The sequence below is a fragment of the Suricata suricatta genome, chromosome 14 (assembly GCF_006229205.1).
Source record: "Suricata suricatta isolate VVHF042 chromosome 14, meerkat_22Aug2017_6uvM2_HiC, whole genome shotgun sequence".
Classification (NCBI taxonomy): Eukaryota; Metazoa; Chordata; class Mammalia; order Carnivora; family Herpestidae; genus Suricata; species Suricata suricatta.
In genome coordinates, this window is record NC_043713.1 from 60067165 (window position 1) to 60088079 (window position 20915).

Here is a 20915-nt window from a genome sequence, read left to right on the forward strand (position 1 = left end):
ATAAACTCTTTAAAGGACTGATAGAAGCACATCTGATTTCAAGAAAATAACTACCAGCACTCTATAGGATAGACTGGAACAAGAAGACAACTTAACACACTGATGCACATACAACTTAATCAAGAGAAGATGAGTACAGAACTAAACAGTGGCAGGACCAGAGAGAATTACAACAAAACATGTCCCAGTGCCCACCCCCACCAACTTGCTAACCAAGTAAGTATGTGTTGTTCCAGAAAGTTCAATCTTTTATAAACAATAGGTGATTGTCTGAGGCTTCCATCTTGTTCAAACCATCAAGATTTCAAATTTCTAAACTTGATAGGACAATGATAATTGATTAAATTTGACTTCCACACATCTCCAAATCTGAAAATAGGTCTTTACTCTATACCTAAACGTCTCTGCAATGGAAAGAATACCTGAGAAGTGTCCTTTAAAAATGTGTAAAATCTATTAATATACTTTGGATCACAGACATCTATTGATAGTGTGCATAAAATAAGATATACTAAACTTTAGTGTAATATTATTGGTAAACACCTCACCCATTTTCCCTGAAACTCAGAACTGCTCCTTCAAGGAAAGAGAGAGCATGGAGAGTACAGGGAGTTGGGGGAAGTACTTTTCTTACACTCTAAAGTCCATGGGACACCATGGAAATAATACAGACCAAATATTTATTAAATTCCTTCTATATTCCAGGCACTGCTCTTTGCACTTAGGACCCATCTGTACCCTTGTGGAGCTTACCTTTTCAGAAAGGGAGACAACAGCCAAGACCACTACGTAAATGCTATGTTATACAGCAACAAATGCGATGGGGGAAATGCAGAGTGATGGGGAACATCATGCTGGGGAGTTGGAACAGGGTAGGTTACAATTCTAAACACAGTGGCAAGGCTGGCCTCATTAACACAGTGACATTTAAACAAAGACTTGGAGGAGGTCAATCATATGAATATTTTGGTTAAGAGTGATCCAAGCACAGAGTAAATACCTTAAAGTGGGTATGTGCCTAACATGTCTGAGGGACACAGATAATGGAACTTGAATCCAATGAACAGAGGGAAGAGAAGCAGCCTGTAAGTTAGGTTCAGAAAGTTAAGAAAATCTGTACTGATTCACAGCTTCACCTCCTAAATTTAACCCAGAGAAAAAGAGCTTCTACTGCCATCTACTTAATGTCTACCCAGTACAGTGTCATAACAGGTTTGGTTGGCAAGTGTTCAAGCATTGTTTATACACTGAATTCTAGAACATTTTCATATTTAAATTATTAAACCATGGTAGAATTTTGTTAAAATGACAAATCACTATTAAACCATTGTGAAACCTACGCAGGAGAGGAGATTATGTTAATGGACTTGAAGAGTGACCTAATTCAGTAAAACGGAAGAACTCAGACATTTCCAGAACTTTCCAGTATATGTATCTGGAACTCTGTGGCCCAGATGAAAGAAAATCTATGGGGCCTAAAGATGTAGATTCTGAAGTCTGTCTTGGCTCTACCAACCTACATGACCACAGACACAGCTGTGATACAGAAAAGAGTAACCTGCTACTTGAGAAACATTGTTAGCATCCAAGTAAGTTACTACACCCTGTGGTAAGAGCCACATCACTAGTCTCAGTTTTCTTGTAAGGTAAAATACTAAGTGAATCCTTCTCAATGATTTTTACCAACTGACCCTACTATATTCCAAGTATCCAATACAAAACTCCCTGGAAAGTCCTATTTTAAAATTTTATAGGAACTCGGGGCACCTGGGTTGCTCAGTCAATTAAGCATCCAATTTCGGCTCAGGTCATGACCTCCATGGTCCGTGGGTTCAAGCCCTGTGTCGGGCTCTGTACTGACAGCTAGCCAGAGCCTCGAGCCTGTCTTCGGATTCTGTGTCTCCCTCTCTCTCTCTCTCTCTCAAAAATAAATAAAACATTAAAATTTTTTAAAAATAATGAAAACTTATAGGAATTCAAAACTTCTACCTCATTATGTGCATCTATATTTTAATATATAAGCAGCCACACCCTTCCTCCCCACATTCCAAGCATAATCGGTGGTCCTAGAAGATGTGTCATGTTTCCCCAGGACATTAAGTTCCCTCCCTGGCACACTTCTGCTCCTCCCTCCAGTCCCCAATGTAAGTACGCTATAGGTGAGCAGCCCAAGTGATGAGCCATGGCTACAGTGGGGGCCCTCTGTTAGAAGGCCACCATTATGACAAGATTTTTGATCCACTCAGCTCATGGGGTAGCAGCAATGCCCAGACCTCCAGCCATCTGCAGCCTTCTATTAGGGTTAACCTCTCTGTAGCCAGTGACCCTGTCATGTTCATCATGTATTCCCACTGCCTAGCACAGTACCCTTACCCAGGACCCAAATCAAGAAGCCATCAAATTCAGAAACCTGGAAAGATGCTGGTATAACCCAGACTGCACTCCAATTTCTGGTTTTTACAGGCACCCATTTGTGGGGGGTGTACAGTTCTGTGCTATTCTATCACATGCAGAGATTATGTAACCACTACCACAATCAAGGTGCAGTCCTGTTCCATCACCACAAAGATCTTCTGTGCAATCCCTTCACAGTCACACTGCCCACCAACCCCAGCCCTAACACATTAATCTGTTCTTTATCTCTATAATTTTATCATTTCAAGAATGCTGTAAAAATGGAATCACACAATGTGTAACCTTTGAGATTGAATTTTTTGGCTCATAATTATGAGTCTTCTGAGATCTATCCAACTTGTTGCATGTTATCAATAGGTCATTTCTTTTTATTGCTGAGTAATAAGTATGTCATGGTATGAATATACCAGTTTGTTAACCACTTACCTGTTGAAGGAGATACTGGCTGTTTACAATTCAGAGCTATTACAAATAAGGTGCTATGCACCTTCAGGTACACATTGCTATATGGACATAAGGTTGCAGTTCTCTAGGATAAATGCCCAGGAGTGCAATGGCCAGGTTGTATAAGGTACATTTAGTTTAAGAAACTGCCAAACTATTTTCCAAAATGGCTATATATTTTACATTCTCACTAGCCTTATATAAGATCCAGTTTCTCTATATTTTTAGAGTATTGCGGCCTCATTATTTTAGCTGTTCAGTGGGTGTGTAGTACTCTTTCACTCTCACCATTGTTGTTTTAATTTTCATTTCCCTAGTGGTTAAGGAAGTTTTTCATATGCTTATAGGCTTACCTGACATTTGTGTTCATAATCTTTTGTCCATTTCCTAATTGGACGTTTTTTGGTTTTATGGTTCGGTCTTTTACTGTTGAATTTTGAGAGATCTTTATATATTCTAGGTCTGAGTTCTTTGAGGTTTATAAGATTTTCTCCAGTCTGTCTTTGTCTTTTCATCCTCAATTTCCTAACAGGATCTTTAGCGGAGCAAAAGCTTTTAATTCTGGTTTAGTCCAATGTATTGATTTTTTTCTTTCATGGACTATGCTTTTGGTGTCTCATTAAGAACTCTTCATCTAGCCTTAGGTCTTGAATTCTCTGTTTCTTCTAAAAGTTTTACACTTTATATTGAAGTCTATTATCCATTTTAATTTTTGTATAAGGAAGTTTAGATTGAGATTACAGAGAGTGGGGAAGTGCTGTGGATGTCCAATTGCTCCAGTAATGACTGTTGAAAAGATCATCCTTCTTCCATTAAATTTCTTTAAATCAGTTCCGTATACTTGCATGAGTCCATTTCTAGGTTCCCTGTTCCATTTTCCAATCTATGTTTCTATCCCTCTGCCAATATCATATCCTCCTGAAACCATAATTAATACAGTAAGTCTTAAAATCAGGCAGAATGATTCTTCATCACTTTCTTCTCCCTTTCTGAAATTAATTTTCACACATATTTAAGAGTAAGTTTGTCTATATCTACAAGAAATCTTCTGGAGATTTTGATAAGAATTGTGTCAAACCTACAGAAAATTTTGGGGGAAAACTGACATCTTTACTACATTGAGACTTCCAACCCATGAACATGGTATGTTTCTCCATTTATTTAGATCATTGATTTCTTTTATCAGTGTTTTGTTGTTTTCAATATATAGGTCCTATACATGTTTTGTTAGATTTATTCCAACATATTTCATTTTTTAAGAGCAATTGCAAATGACCTTATATTTGTAATCTTGGTTTCCATGCATCCATTGTTAGTATATAGAAAGATAACTTTTATATGCTGCTCTTATGTATAGCAACCTGGTATAACTCACTTATTAGTTCTTGGAGAAATCTTGGGATTTTCTATGTAGACACCATGTCTAGACTATCTGCAGAGACAGTTTTATTTCTTCCTTTCAAATGTGTATGCCTTTTATTTTTTGCCTTTACGTGTTGACTAGGATTCAGTATCCTTCCTTTTAAATAATCTTTTAAAAATTTATAAGTTGAAATAATTTCAAAACTTACAGAAAAATGCCAAGATAAATATAAAGAATTTTTCACCTAAATCTTGACAGCAAGTGCAAATATGATACCTGATTACCCCTGAATATTTTTGAGTGGATTTTCTACAAAGAAAGACTCAAACCCACTTAACCACAGTACAGCCATCAAAATCATAAAATTAACAATGATACATTATTAACTCAGATCTCATTCAAGTTTCACCAAATGTCCTGGTACCTTTTTTTTTTTTTTTTAAACTTCTTTATTGGAATCTTTTAATGATCATGAGGTACTTAAGGAAATACATTTTTTTTTGGAGAGAGAGTGCACGCAGAAGAGGGGCCGAAAGATGGGGAAGGGGAAAGAATCTTAAGCACGCTACATGCCCAGGACAGAGCCCAAAACAGGGCTGGATTCCAAAACCTTGAGATCATGACCTAGGCCAAAATCAAGAGTCAGACACTTAACTGACTGAGCCACCCAGGCACCCTCCCAATAATACCTTTTAAACAAAAGAATACAATACATGATCACATGTTACATTTAGATGTTACATTTCTTTAGTCTCCAAACTGGAAACATTCCTCAGTCTTCCCTGGGAAGGGTTTTTATAACCCTTTGAAGACCATAGAGTAGCAATTCATTAGAGTTGTCTGATATTTCCCCATGAGTATGTTCAGGTAACACACATTTGGCAAGTTCAGCACAGAGTGATGCTCTGTACTCACTGCATTCTATAGGGAAGTTCATAATGTGATGTATCCCATTATTGGTTATGATCACCTGTTTAAGATTAGTGTCTTCCAGACTTCTCCACTGCACACTTACTTTCTCCTCCTGTATTAATAAGTATTTTGTAGAAGGACACTTTAAGACTATGTAAATATTTTGTTCTTCATCAAAGTTTCACCCACCAAGTTTACCATTTATTTCAACATTTATTACTTGACATCCTACACTAAGGTAAATCTTTCCTTTTTCACCATTTATTTATTCGTGTTACTGACATAAGTACAAACTCATGGATTCCTATTTTATTCAGTAGGTTATAATCATTATTTATTTCAATGCTCAAATCACTCCCAAATTTGGCCCGTGGGCTTCAAGCTGGTTTTTATATCCATTTGACATAGCCTCATCATTTCTTGAGCAACCTTAACCTTCTGGGACTACAAGACATTCCAGGCTATTTTATTTATTTATTTTGAGAGAACGAGAGAGTGCATGAGCATAAGTGGAGAGAGGCAGAAAAAGAAGGAGAGAGAGAATCCCAAGCAGGCTCTTTGCCAACAGCACAGCCTCATCACAGGGCTTGATCTCCTGAACCATGAGGTCATAACCTGAGCTGACATCAAGAAACAGAAGCTAAATTGACTGAGCCACTGACATACTAATTCTAACCTAATATCATAGGGTTCACTACACCTTTCCCCAACTCTTCAAATATGCTCCCCCCCAAGATGCCCTCCCTTACCTACATGCCTTCCACATGTGGTACGAACCCAAGGGCTTTTAGACTGAATTATTCAGAGGAGAGGCTTAATGATGTCTTTAATACCTTTTCACTACCCTATTAGAGATAACAGAAACTATTATTTTTTTTTAATTTTTTTTAATGTTTATTTTTGAGAGACAGAGAGAGAAAACATGAGCGGGGGAAGAGCAGAGAAAGAGGGAGACACGGACTCTGAAGAGGCTCCAGGCTCTGAGCTGTCAGCACAGAGCCTGATGTGGAGCTTGAATTCATGAACCGGGAGATCGTGACTTGAGCCGAAGTCAAACGCTTAACTAAGCCACACAGGTGCCCCAGAAATTATATTTTTTTAGTATCAATAATGCCCTAACTGAATTATAAAATAAATGTAGAGTAATTTATAGTTCAATATATGTAGACAGTTGAATAGAAATACACTAGAAGAAAAAGCTCCCACTAATTTTCATAATTTCTCCTAGGAGATGGTAAGCATCCTTGTTGAATGTCACTGCTCCATAGAGTAAATGCAATAAATAAAAGTATAAGGCAGTAAGATTAGTACCAAAATACAGAAATAAAGTGCTATTGAAGCAAACTAGTAATTTTTGATGGGTACCTCTCAGAGACGTGATATTTAGGTCTTAAAGACTGAACAAAAGTTTATTAGGGGACAAGCAGTCCAGTTTAAAAATAAAAAGGCTGCAACTATTAAGGAATCAACAGTGTAAGAGAAGAGAATGGCAAATGGGGGAAGAAAGTGAGGAAGGGATGAGGAAGGGGGCAAGAAGCGAGGCATACAAGAGATGTTTCAAAATTATCTAGCCAACCCTTTACAATTTATTCACAAATACTCTTTAGAATATCTCTGATGACAAGTCCAGACTCTGAATAAACACCTACAATAATGAGAGTGCACTAGTTCATATGGTTCATTTGCAGGTTTAAATAGTAGCTCTTCAGAGCAAGAAAGATCCTGCGTATTCTGACCTGAAATTCACCAACTGTGTTATTCATTCATGAACCTCAGTTCTATTGTTCAAGCTTAATAGAGGATAATGAATTCCTTTTGTCATCTGAAGTTCAAGTATCTGAAGTCAGTTATCATGTTGTTCAGTTAAAGTTTTCTTTCCCCTCTAATTAATACTAGCTTCTTCACTAAGAGTTCTAATTCTTATTCCTTGGATCCACTCCAGTGCAGTGACCTGTAGAAATAAATATTAAAAGTCCAAAATAGCTTTGATTTTGCCTTGATTAAAATCAAAGATTACAGGGGCGCCTGGGTGGCTCAGTCGATTGAGCATCTGACTTCGGCTCAGGTCATGATGTCCTAGTTCACAGGTTCGAGCCCCTCATCGGGCTCTGTGCTGACAGCTCAGAGCCTGGAGCCTGCTTCGGATTCTGTGTCTCCCTCTCTCTGCCCCTCCCCGGCTCATGCTCTGTCTCTCTCTCTCTCTCAAAAATAAATAAATATTTAAAAAAAAATTTTTTAATCAAAGATTATAAACAACAGCAACAACAACAAAACAAAATTAAAGCTAGAACCAAAGACCAAAGTCCTAATGAAGAATGAAAAGAATGAATGAAGCAGACAACAGAATGGATTTTGAGAACGTGAAGTGCATTAGGTCTTTATTTTTGAACTTTAGACGGGATAAGGAAGAATACTGACAAATATTTATGTAAGAGTTACTATAAAATTTTAGTTATATCTTTACTTGCTCTGATTACTATTCTACAACAGCTTTTATTTAAATCAGGAAGATGATAAACGTATTTCTGTCAGGTATAAAGACTGGTTTTAATAACTCAAAGACCTGTTGTCTTATAATTCTGAGACTATCAAAGTGTAATTCTTTTATTTATCTGTGCTTTTGGATTATGAAGAAAACAGTATCAGCTATAATTGTAATGGTTTCGAAACAGGTCCACAATTCTTTGGAAATTCTTCCACCTATCGGCAGAACTTCAGTCCTCTGCCCTTGAACCCGCATAGCTGCTAATGTAAAGAATGTGACGGAAGTGATGTGACTTCTAAGTCTAGGTGGTACAAGGCAATGCAGCTTCTAGCTGGCTCTCTCCGAACACTCACTCCTGAAATGCAGCTACTGTTTGAGAGAGGTCTAGGTCGCCGGGACATGCCACCTGTAGGTGTGCCAGCTGACAGGCCACACCTGAGCGAGGAAGGCCTCCAGGGGACTCCAGCCCCAGCTACCATCAGAACAAGAATCTCCGGTCGGAGTCCAGTCAATCCCCAGATTTGCATACATGATAACTGATTACTACTGTTTCAAGCCACTGTTGTGGGATGGTTATAGCATCAGATAAAATGACCACCTTCTTTTTTTCTTTTTCCAATCTGTATGCCTTTTATTTCTTATTCTTCTTTCTGTAGTGACTAAATGTTAAGGAGAAGTGGTAATAGTGGGCATCTTTGTCTTGTTCTTCATTTTTTAAAAAAATGTTTCTAATGTGTTACATTTAGACTTATGTTATATTAAGTTATAGAAGTTCCCCCTTCCCTTTCTAGTTTGCTATGTGTTTTTTTAATCATGAGCAAGAACTGACTTTAAATAATCTTTCTGCACCTACTGAAATGTTCATGACTTTTTCTCCCTTGCCTAATTACTGTTATGAACCAACATTGGAAGATTTTCTAATGTTAAGCCACCCTTACCTCCCTAAAATAAAGTTACAGACTCTGCTGTATTCCGTTTGCTAATCTTTACATCTATATTCATGAGGGAGATATGCCTGTAACACTTAGTCTTCTTACTAAATTTTTCTGGTTTGGATATCAAAGTTCTATAATGAGATCATAGAGAGAACTGGAGCACATCCTTTGCACATTAATTTTTATCCTTCTGTTGTAACACATTTAAGATAGCATATTTTCCTTGCATTACTATTTTGCTGTTTTATCAAAGTTTTAGGTATTTTATATATTTACATTTTATTTAAATATTTTACATATTGCTCACTTTTAAGACTTTTAAAGTTTCTATTATGATATCTCCTTGACCCATGAATTACTTGGAAATCTTTATATCTCCAAGTTCATGTGAATTTTTATCTTTTTATTAATAATCCATAATTTAATTGCATTCTGGTCAAAGAACATGGCCTGTAAGACAGCAATTCTAAAATTATTAAGATTTACTTTACAGTCTAGTCAATGGTCCATTTTAATACATATTCCAAAGTCTTAGAAGAAAATGTATTCTCTAATTGTTGGAAATAAGGTTTTACATATGTTTCTTATTAAATTAAGCTTAACTGCATGGTCAAATCTTCTATTTCTTTACTTCTTTTTCATCTTATTAAAAAGTCCATTAATATGGACTTGTCAATTTCTTCCCATAATTCATTCCTTTTTGCTTAATTGATCTTGAGGCTATTTTATTAAATAAATACAAATTTCAGAACCAGTACTGGCATTTGTATTCAGAGTAGCTATGCCATTTGCTGAGATTTTTTTTAGGAGGTGGGGGGCACAGGAAGTCTGAAGTTTTCCTTACTCTCTCCCCACCTAGGAACTTTTTTACTGAGAATCTTCTGTTTTTGTATTAGTAAGGGACTATGGACTATTTAACCTGTCACACTACCAGAAGCAGAAGTCTTTGTGTTATTTTCCTTTACAAATTGATAGTTTCACATGGATGGGACCTTGAGGATGCTAAGTGAAATAAACCAGTCACAAAAAGACAAATATTGCATGATTCTACTTATAACAGGTATCTAAAGTAATCGAACTGTTATAAACAACAAGTAGAATGGTGGTTGCCAGGGGCTGGAGGGAGGGAAAATCCATGTTTATTCAACAGGTACCAAGTTTCAGTCACGGAAGATAAAAAGATCAGTTGTACAACAATATGCATGTGGTTAACAACAGTGCAGTGTACACCTAAAAACTGTTAAGAGGGTCAATTTATGTTATGTGTTGTTGTTGGTTTTTTTACCATGATTTTAAAAAAGCTGTTTCAGGGCCAGTGAAAATAGGTGACAGACCCAAATACAGGATTTACAGAATTTCTACCTATTAAGCAAAGAGTAAGGAAAATTTCAAAATTTAGCAGTAGTCTCTAAAAGTATAAATACAATTCTTAAAGTGATTACTACAATCTTTTACTCTCTGCTAAACCAACCAAGTTCCTGCCTGTTTCACAACTGTTTCACAGTTAATGGAGACAATGGAGGCATCTTTTGGTCCTGGCAATTATAGGAAAATGGTGGACTTCTCTTCAAAGTCTATTTCAAAACATCCATATTGAATACAGTTCTCATATTCACCCCTCTAAATGTAGTTTCTATATGTCAGTCTGAGGACTGGTGCCAAGCTGAGTATATAAGAATCACATAAGGAGACTGTTTAAAAATATAGATTTCCAGACCTACCGAATCAAAACCTAGAAAAATCTGGGACTCATAAAAAAAAATTTATGTTCAGTTCTCCTTTACCTAGCTGGTTACTATGTATTCCTTTTTTTTTTTTAATAGTTTTTTTAATGTTTGTTTATTTTTGAGAAAGAGAGCATGTGCGCTCTTGCACACAAGCAAGTGGGGGAGAGGCAAAGAGAGAGGAAAACACAGCCCACCATGTATGCTCTTAAAAGCCACTCCTACCTCCTCAGGCACAGCTCTACCAATACCCAGTCCTGTCTTATGACACATACAAGCACACAGGCCTGTGTCTTCCTTACTAGACTGTGAGTTATCAGAGGGCAGGGGATGCATATTCACGGTATTCTGAGTGCAAGGCATATTATCAGTAGCTGATTTTCAATACATGTTTTCTAAACCAATCAAACAACTGTGAAGTATCATGTATGGAAATACATTTTTAAATGATACAGTGACTATCGATCAGGTAACAGAGTGTTTAAAAAATAAACATTCTTGGGCCTGTCAAGATTTAGTGAGAGTCACAACCTCCATGACCTCCTCCGCTCTGTGAGAATAACATCCAAGGGGAAGTGGTTGTAGAGATATTTGGAAGAAGATTTTAACTGATGTGGGTCAGAAAGAGAAGGATGTTCCAAAAAGGTAATGATATTAGAAACCGGCCGGGGCACCTGGGTGGCTGAGTCGGTTGAGCGTCCAACTTCAGGCCAGGTCATGATCTCACAGTTCATGAGTTTGAGCCGCATGTCAGGTTCTGTGCTGACAGCTCAGAGCCTGGATCCTGCTTCAGATTCTGTGTCTCCCTCTCTGTCCCTACCCTACTCACACTCTCTCTTTCTCTCAGAAATAAATAAACATTAAAAATTAGGAAAGGGAAGGGGAGGGGAGGGGAGGGGAGGGGAGGGAAGAAAAGAAATGAAAAGGAAAAGAAAAGGAAAAGGAAAAGGAAAAGAAAGAAAAGAGAAAAGAAAAGAAAGAAAAGAGAAAAGAAAAGAAAAGAAAAGAAAAGAAAAGAAAAGAAAAAAGAAAAGAAAAGAAAGAAAAGAAAAGAAAAAAAAAGAAAACTGGAGACACCAGGGGATGCCTGGCTGGCTCAGTTGGTGGAGAATGTAACGCTTGACCTTGGGGTTGTGAGTTCAAGCTCCACATTGGGTATAGAGATTACTTAAAAATAAAATCTTAAAAAAAAAATACATTGTGGAAGTGGAATTATAATTACTTAGTTATTAAGTAGATATGGGAGCTGAATGGAAAGGAGTCTGAGTTTCTCGCTGCAGCAAATGTGTCAATAGTGGTACCATTTATGGATATGGGGGGAATAAAAGCAGAAAAAGCAGGTCTCAGGGCTGGGACTGATGGCCTGTGTGAGGAGGAATGCTAGCTCCGTATCTAGACATACTGAGTCTGAGTCAGCTACAGGACATCCACACAGAGATTAGTGCCCTGCATAAATGGGTCTATGGCTGTGAGGAGAGACCTAGGCTGAAGATGAGATTTAAGGTAATAAACAGAGAGATGGCAACAAACCCACAGAAGAAGAGACCATCCATACAAGTGGTAAGAGTGAGAAGGAGGGACAGACAGACACAGAATCCTAAAGAAGACAAAGTCAACTGAGGAAGGTAAGCTCTGAAATGGTGACTAGCCAGAGAATAGCAAAATTAGAAAAAATATGGTTTTAGGGAAGGAAGACAGAGTCAACATTGTCAATAGTCATAGAGGGATAAGAAAAGAAACCAATGGAAAGTCCCTCATTGTATTTGAAAACTAGAAAGCTTGACAACAGTACTTTAGAATACAAGTTTTAGTGGGGAGGTCGGGACAGAACCATGGGCTGAAGAATGCATTGGTGATGAGGATGGAGAGGCAAATAGTATGGTGTCTTCTTCTGAGACTCTGTGTGCACACAGCTGTGTGTGTGCTTATGCCTGCACAGGTAACAGGGCAAGTGGGACCCAGATGGGAGAAGAGGGTTGAGATGAGATTAAGCTGAAGCACATTTATAGAATAAGGGAAAGGAACTGTGAGAAAAAGGTTGAAGACACGAGTTAAGAGTGATAATGACAGAAAATGAGGTCCCCGAGGAGGAATGAGGCATTGGGATACAAACCTAGGATCAGAGCAGGGAGGTTTTTCTCCTGGGACTTCAGGAAAAGATGAGTACAGAGAGAAGTAAGTTTCCAGGTGGTAGAACGTGAAGCTGAAGAGTTATTTCCTGATTTTTAAAATGTTTCTCAGGGCACCTGGGTGGCTCAGTCAGTTAAGCGCCCGGCTTCCGGCTTCGGCTCAGGTCATGATCTCACGGTTCGTGGGTTCGAGCCCCACATCAGGCTCTGTGCTGACAGCTAGCTCAGAGCCTGGAGCCTGCTTCTGATTCTGTGTCTCCCTCTCTCTCTGACCCTCCCCTGCTCGAGCTGTCTCTCTCTGTCTCTCAAAAATAAATAAAAAAGCATTAAAAAAATTGAAAATAAAAAGATTCATTTCTCTTAAAAAATAAAAATAAAAAAATAATAAAATATTTCTCTGCAGGACCGAAGGCAGATCACATTCTGAGAGTAGCAGGCTTTGAGGGTGGGTTGAGAGCTGGCTTCCTCTGGGATGAGCCAGTGCAGAGGGGCAGTGGGAATGACAAGGGTGTGTAGGAGAACTGCAAGGCACCCCAGGCCCAGCCAGTGCCCGAGCTCACCCATGGTGCACATACGAGCCCAACAGTTACAGAAGCTGAATGACAAAGTATTTGAGGCAAAGTTTCACAGGATTAGGTAGAATTATATATCCACAGAGATTATTTTTCTAACATATTAGAATAAGAAAGTCATTAAATAATAAGTAGGGTGGAGAAGGAAGTAATGTATTACAAAAGGTGAAAAAGTCAAGGAACTAAAGATCCTGGTGAAGCCAAGGGCTGGGAAGACAGCAAGTAGCCCTCAAGACAGCAGTGTTTAAGATTTCAGATTGAGAGCTGAGAGGTCCAGAACTTTAAGTCTACAGCATCACATGGTTCCTTCACAGGTACACAACGCCAGGCAGGCAGAACAAAAGAATTGAGAGAAGAGAGCAAAGAGGAAGATAGTGAACAGCATCCTCAGCATTCAAGCCTTTGGAAAATGTGTGAGAGGAGGCTGCGACACGAGGACTCTGAAGTCGGGAGAGGACAGATCCAAGGGTGCTAATGTGATGTGTCTGGATAGCATGAGCCTCATAGCAGATTATTTTAATATGCAAGGTAGAGAGTAACGGCTTAGACTAGGAAGCTCTGTGGTTATGGGGGAAGCAAGAACAAGTAGCTCTTGCCTGAGAGACAGAAAGGTAGTTTACTCAGGGGACAGTCAAGCTTCCATGAGAAGATGTGCGGACAGGGTTCACTGAGCATCATGCCCACAGCAGAGTGCAGGTCCAGGGACCACCATATATAGAGAGTGGCCAGAGAAACAGCAGGGGGCATGGGGCCACATCTCCTCTGAGAAAGAAACTTTGTTCCTAATACTAGGTACCCACACAAGGCAAACGGCTCTCTTCCTGAGAAGACATACAGAAAAAAGAGCCCAAGCTAGTGAGGATGGAGGCTGGGTTAGTAAGTACACTTGGTAAAAACTAAGCTCTCTTGAAGCCTTCAACGTGACCTGTCCAATAGGCAGTTGGGTCAATGAGTCTAACAATTAAGAGACAAATCACAACTATTTCACTGACGTGTATAACTTGAGAGGAATTTAAGTTACAAATGTCTTACTTTTAAATGTCTCAGTTCCAATTTTTACCAATTCCTCCATTTAGACCAACTTGATCAAACTAATGAGGGAATTCAAACATCGATTAGCATAACCAGTGGTTGCAATTATAACAGATTTATGTAAAAAACAAAGGCAACTGGGTGCCTGGAACAGGAAGAAGGGAGCGAGGTGGCTGGGACCACAAAAGGGAGAACTCTTGTGGTGGGGCTGGTCCACTGGTCTGCGCCCAGACTGTGGTGATCCCACACTCTACCGTGTGACAGAGCTGCGCAGAACTGAACACAGCCACAAGTAAGTGCAGGTAAAACTGGGGAGATCTGAATGGGTTGCATCCATGCTGATTTCCTGGTTGCAGTTACATAAGAGGTTGCCACCAGGGAAAACCGGGCAAAGGGTATACAGGACGTCTAAGTGCTATTTCTCACAACTGCATGCAAATCTACAATAATCAAAATAAGTTGTTGTTGTTTTTTTTAATTAAAGGCAACAAAGCAAAGTGTACAACTGTAACATATGGTCTCTAAACTCATGGTTAACACTGGAGATCAGTGTCTCTAGCTCAAGGATATTCAACCAGAAGTTTGGAGAGGGTGAAGGAGCACCTAAATGTTAGAAGCACTGCTCACAGCCCCATTCCCTGCACACACACACCCATAGTGAGCCAGGTTTCAGAGGAAGTTGGTCATATCTTCAAGTGTGCTACAAGTGAAAAAGAGCAGAAAACCACTCTCTGCTGGCTACTAATCTTTACAAACACTGCTAATTGGTAAGGAAAAAAGCATGTAAGAGAAACATGGTATTTAACAGCGATTGATAATAGACATGAAGTATTTTAACAGATTAGTTCTCATTTGATTTGTTCAAAATTAGCCAACATACTCTTCATGGAAATGTACTTGGTCAACAGAAAGAAGAACATTCTGTTCATGGAAGAACTAAAGTATGGACTTTTCTCCCAGTAATTAGATTTTCAATGGACTGTCCATACCCTTCTAACAAGAAATACAACATACATAAGGGTATATAATCTGTGCCCTTGAGTAGAGATTATTCAGCCTATACAGGAGGACCTGGCACACTACAGCCCAACCATCACTGCATGTACATGAGTGGGTACATCAGAATCCAAAAGTTCAATCACAAGGGAACCGTTACACAAAAAAATGGCACATCCAAAGCCATTATTAAAGCCATGAAAAGACTTAATATAGGAAAATGTTTATAATGTAGTGCTAGGTGGGAAAAGAGCTACATTTAATATATGAAGGATTCTAATTTTAAATTTAAAACAATATGTATATATATTTATTCAGAAAAAATACAAAAAGAATATAAACCCAAAAGCATTTGTTTTTAATTTGTGGCTTTTTTTCCTTTACACATTTCTGTTTTAAAAGTTTTCTACAGTGTGTACATACAACTTATAATCTGGGGAAAAAAGCAAACTATACTGATAACTATTTTAAGTAATACTTATAAAGCCTATGGAATAATATGAAAAAGAAGTATTTTATGAATACACATACACAATAATAATGACTATAATTATTTTAAAGAAAGGAAATTATGCATAAGAAAAAAAGATTAGTAAAAATTACACCAAGGTAACGGTGGCTGTGTTTGAAGGATGAAATTATTATGAGCAATTTTCCTTCCTTCTACTATTCTAGGCCTTGAAATTCTTCTTTAAAGAATGTTTATTATGTTAATATGAAAAAAAAAAAACACTGTACTTATCAACCCTATCCCAAATCTTTTTTTCATTGTAACCTGCTTCCTAAAACCAACAAACAAACACATGTACACAAACCCACAAGTACTTACATGGGCTTACATCTCTGTATCTGTTTCGATTTCTGTTTTCTGGATACTTGGCCACTCTATGAGGATAGTCATGGGACTCATTGCGAATTTCCTTAAAATAACAAAAATATATTTTAATATTCCTCTTAAATTGTATATAGCAAAAGATACCTTCCCAGCCAGTATAAAGTAACATTTATTGAACCCTTATGATATGCCAAGTACAACACAAGGCACGTTGCCTACATTATCTATTTTAATTTTCACAACACCAGTAGAAAAAATTATTCCTATTAGGGATGACAGGCTTTGAGAGATTAAACAATCTGTCAAAGGTCACAAAACCAGTAAGTGGCAGACCCCACGACTGAACAAAGGATGTTCAGGCACCAAAGACTCTGCTCTTGATGAATTTATATATTGCCATGCAATATTCAACCCCTATAAGCAACCTTAAATACTTTATGTAATACAGAACTAATACCATGGAGGTATCTAGGCTAACCACACCACACTCAGATTTCTGACTAAACTCAATAATATCTATCTCTATTTTGGAGTTTCTACATTAAAACTTTAATTTCTTTATCTGGGACATCTGGGTGGCTCAAGTCAGTTAAGTGTCTGACTTCAGCTCAGGTCATGATCTCATGGTTCGTGGGTTGGAACCCTGTATCAGGCTCTATACTGACAGCTCAGAGCCTAAGTCTACTTCAGATTCTATATCTCCCTCTGTCTCTGCCCTTCCCCTGCTCACACTCTAGCTCTCAAAAATAAATAAACATTAAAAAATTTTTTTAAACACTTTAATCTATTTCTTCATCTTTATGCCATATTACTGTTACTCTGAGTCCAGAAATATCCTCAAATTTTATTTCTAGAGCCATAAGTGCTTAGCAACCACCACTAGGACAGAAGCTCATTTTAGGATCCTGAGAGCTTTCAGTGTTCCCCAATGGAAGAAATTCCGTGAGGATACAGCTGCACTGGGCACTCAGCTATTTGGTATATCCAGCAGGACCAGGTTTTTTCACCCAAATAGAACACGTTATTCTGAGAATTCTGGTAAAAAAAAAGAAACATTAAAAACAAAAGTGAGGGGCAGCTGGGTGGCTCAGTTGGTTAAGCATGCTGACAGCTAATAAGAGCCTGGTGCCTGCTTCAGATTCTGTGTCTACATCTCTCTCTGCCCCTCCTTCCCTCCCTCCCTCTCTTTCTCTCTCAAAATCAAACATTTAAAAAAAATTGTTTTAAAGTGTGCACTGCCAGAAAAATAATTGGATCTTTAGTCCACTGCTATCACATGTGAAAAAAATGCATTTTAAAAGTGAGGCACCAGATAATTTTATAAATTAGACATAAACTATTGAAGTCACTTAGCAAATGACCTTACTACAGATTCCTCACCTTCTTATATGCCACCAGCCCAAGTACAGGTAACTTTCTAGTTCGTACTTTCACCCACTGGGCCTTCTAAGAGGCAAAGAGTAGGGACACACAGACCACCTCTCAGTGGGAGGAAGTCTCAGTCACACTGTGTGTGCAAAGAGCGTTTGTTGGTTTGGCCACTTTGGAAAATGCAATCACACACACACACACACACACACACACACACACACACACACACCCCAATTGTTTTTACTGACTTTTAATGCTTCTCTCGCATCCAGCAATCTTGCTGAGCTCTCTATTATTTTGCAGTGACTTTGAATTTCTCAATATAACCAAATAGTGATCATTCTGTCTCTTCCCTATATTTCATATTTCTTATTTATTTACACCTCTTATCTCTTTTACTTACCTAATTTCATTGGCTAGGATCACCTACTCAATGTCAAATAGACATTTTCCCCCCTGATTTGGAAACTACTGCCTCTACGGTTTAACCACTAAATATAACATTTGCTTTGGGTTTCTGATCGATACCCTTTTCAAATTAAGATTGTTCTCTTCAACTTCTAGTTGGCTAAACATTTTCTATCATGAATGGGTGTTGAATTTTATTCAATGTTTTCCCTACATTTATGAATGTGACCATATAGCTTTTTTCCTTTACTCTGGTAATGTGCTAAATTACAATTACCAGATTTTCACTTAATAATATGACTTTAAGGTTCCTCCACATCTTTTCATGGTTTGATAGCTCACTTCTCTTTATTGCAGAATAATATTCCACTGTCTGAATGTACCATCATTGTTTAATTTAAAATGTATGCACTATGTTTTTAAGTTTGACCTCTAATTTTCTATTTGCATGTTATTTATTCAGTTTTAGTGCCACAGTTACACAGCCTCATATAAGAAGTTGGCTAGAGGGGTGCCTGGGTGGCTCAAGTGGTTAAGCGTCCGACTTCAGCTTAGGTCATGATCTCGCAGTCCGTGGGTTCAGGCCCCACATTGGCTCTGTGCTGATAGCCTAGAGCCTGGGGCCTGCTTCAAATTTTGTGTCTTCCTCTCTCTCTGTCCCTCTCCACTCGCGTGCGCACACCCTCTCTCCCTCTCTCTCTCTCTCTCTGACAGAATATATGCAGATGCAATGTTTGAGAATGATTTACTAAGATCGTAAATTTGACTCACCCATTTTACCTTCTAGGAATTTATATCAATAGCCACACAGCTACATGCAAAGATTTATGCACAAGGACGTCCCCTGTACATAAGAGTGAAAAATTAGCAAGAATGTTAAGTGTCCTTCAGGAGTGAACTGGGGAGATAAATAATAATGCACCAATGCAGCAGAATACATGGGACAGTAAAAAGGACACAGTGATGACACAATTTCAAAGATAAACTGTGTAGTGAAAAAAGAGCACAAAAGAATAGGCTCCTATGGAAGGAGTAAGCATTCCACTCAAACATAAATATGCCTGAGAATATACTGACTAATTCTAGAAGATGATGAGAAGTTAGTAACTTCCAGGGAGGAAGACTGAACATCTAGGGAGGGGTACAGATTTAGGTAACTAAATAGTTGTTTTAATTATGAAAGATATCAAACAGAAAAATACAGATAAATATCACACTCATGTTACCATCAGTGAAGTTAAACATTTATTGCCACTTTTGAATACCTCGTTTTGGAAAAGAAATAAAACACATCATTGCAGCATTATTTATAATAGCCAAGATATGGAAAGAACAAACATCCATTGATGAAAGGATAAAAAAGATGTGAGATATATATAAATAAAAAACAATGGAATCGTACTAAGCCATAAACAAGAATGAAACCTTTCCATTTGTTACAGCACAGACACACCTTGAGGTATGCTAATGAAATAAGTCACAGGAGAAAGACAAATAAATACTGCATGATTCACTCACATGTAAAATCTAAAAAAACAAAAGTAAAAACTTACAGATACACAGAGCAAACTAGAGCTTACTATGGGGAAGGGGGTTTAGGGGCAGGTGAAATGGGTGAAGGTGGCCAACTGCATGGTGTTGGATGGTACTAGTCCCGGGTGGTAATCACTCTGTTGTGTATACAGATGTCAAATAGTAAAGTTGTACACCTGAACCTTACATAATTAAAAAAAGAAAACCCTGCACATCAGATATAACTAAAGGCTTTTCCCCTACCCTACCCCTCTTTCTTTCCAAAGTAACCTGTCTTTTTAATTCCTTTTTCTTGGGCACTTTTTGTGCCATGTATATTTTAAACCATATATTTATATATTATTGAGTTGATATATTACCTTAAAATAAACTAAAATTCTATTAAATACTAGTATAATATCAGTCCTAATGCTATATAGTTTTAAAATCAGACTGAAAAGTTGTTATAATCCACAAAATGGGAGAAAACCATTGCAAATCATGTACCTGAAAAAGGACTGCTATCCAGATTATATAAAGAACTTCTTCATTTAAAAAAAAAAATGTTTTTTAATGGGCAAAGAGGGTCCCTCCATTACACAAGTCCTTCTTCAATGCTTGTGTTATGCATATAAACCTATTTTCCAGGGACACCTGGGTGGCTCAGTGGGATATGATCTCGTTCAGGTCCTGATCTCGTGGTCCATGGGTTCTAGCCCCGTGACAGGCTCTGCACTGACAGCTTAGAGCCTGTAACCTACTTCAGATTCTGTGTCTCCCTCTCTCTGCCCCTCCCTCTCTTGCACTCTGTTTGTCTGTCACTCTTTCTCTCAAAATTAAAACATTAAAAAAATTTTAAACCTATTTTCCACAGTTAAGTCCCTCTGTCAGTTTCTGATTCCAATTTTTAGCCTAAAGAAACACACTTATTTGTGTACACTGTGACAAATCATTACTGAGGTTTCTAAAAAAAAATTAAAGTACAGAGGTAGGGAAGACATTTTAATTTACAAAGCACTATAAAATAGCCAAGCTCTTGGGGTTAAGAGATACACTCATAACAAATACATTCTATTTTCTCATTTAATTAAAATTAAAAAACCACCATAACTCTTATAGGGTCCATTCTTTCAAATTTCCAATGTTATTATTTGTTCCTCTTTACGTTTCTTTAATTTCAGTGCATTTAGGAACAGAACCCCTAATACTTTGTTTTCTTCACCACGCCAGACTACAGTCATGCTCGACACAGAACCCCCAATACTTAAAAAAAGCAGCTCCATAGGTACATACTAGTTGCCTATCCCAATACCCACTCTTTCTTACTCAAAGTTCCTAATTTTGCTTTCCTACTTATAGTTAACCCAACTAACAACCTGTATTTCCCAGCCTCCGACACAGGTAAGAATAGTCATGGGACACAGTTCCAGCCAGAGAACAGGCAGAAATCACTGGGCTGGCTCTGCTGACCTGTGTCCTTCTCACATCTGCCTGCCCTAGGTACCAACAAGGTAAAGAGCACATGCTAAGGAAGGCTAAGCAGAAATAGAGGAAGCTGGGTTACGGGTGACATCATGGAGCCACAGTAACAGCTTGGACTCCAATCTCCACAACTGTCACTATACGGGAAAAGTAAACCTCTATCTGTTAGGTTTGCTACTGCCCGATTTTCTTCCTCGTGCAGCTAAATGCAGGTATCTAACTAATTCACACAGTAGAACCAAATCTCAACCATAACTAAGCCTGACACTGATGAAGCATTTTCAAGAATACACAACACAC

The 20915-nt window shown here is 38.1% G+C and overlaps 1 protein-coding gene across 3 annotated transcripts in view; it reads right to left on the reverse strand.

Annotated features, from left to right (window-relative positions):
* Positions 1-20915, reverse strand: part of PTPN2 (protein tyrosine phosphatase non-receptor type 2) — an 88178-nt gene that overhangs the window by 43377 nt on the left and 23886 nt on the right. For all 3 annotated transcript variants that reach the window (XM_029921920.1, XM_029921919.1, XM_029921918.1), the window contains exon 2: positions 15837-15927. In XM_029921920.1, the coding sequence (XP_029777780.1) occupies positions 15837-15927 (91 nt within the window). The remainder of the gene's footprint in view (positions 1-15836; positions 15928-20915) is intronic.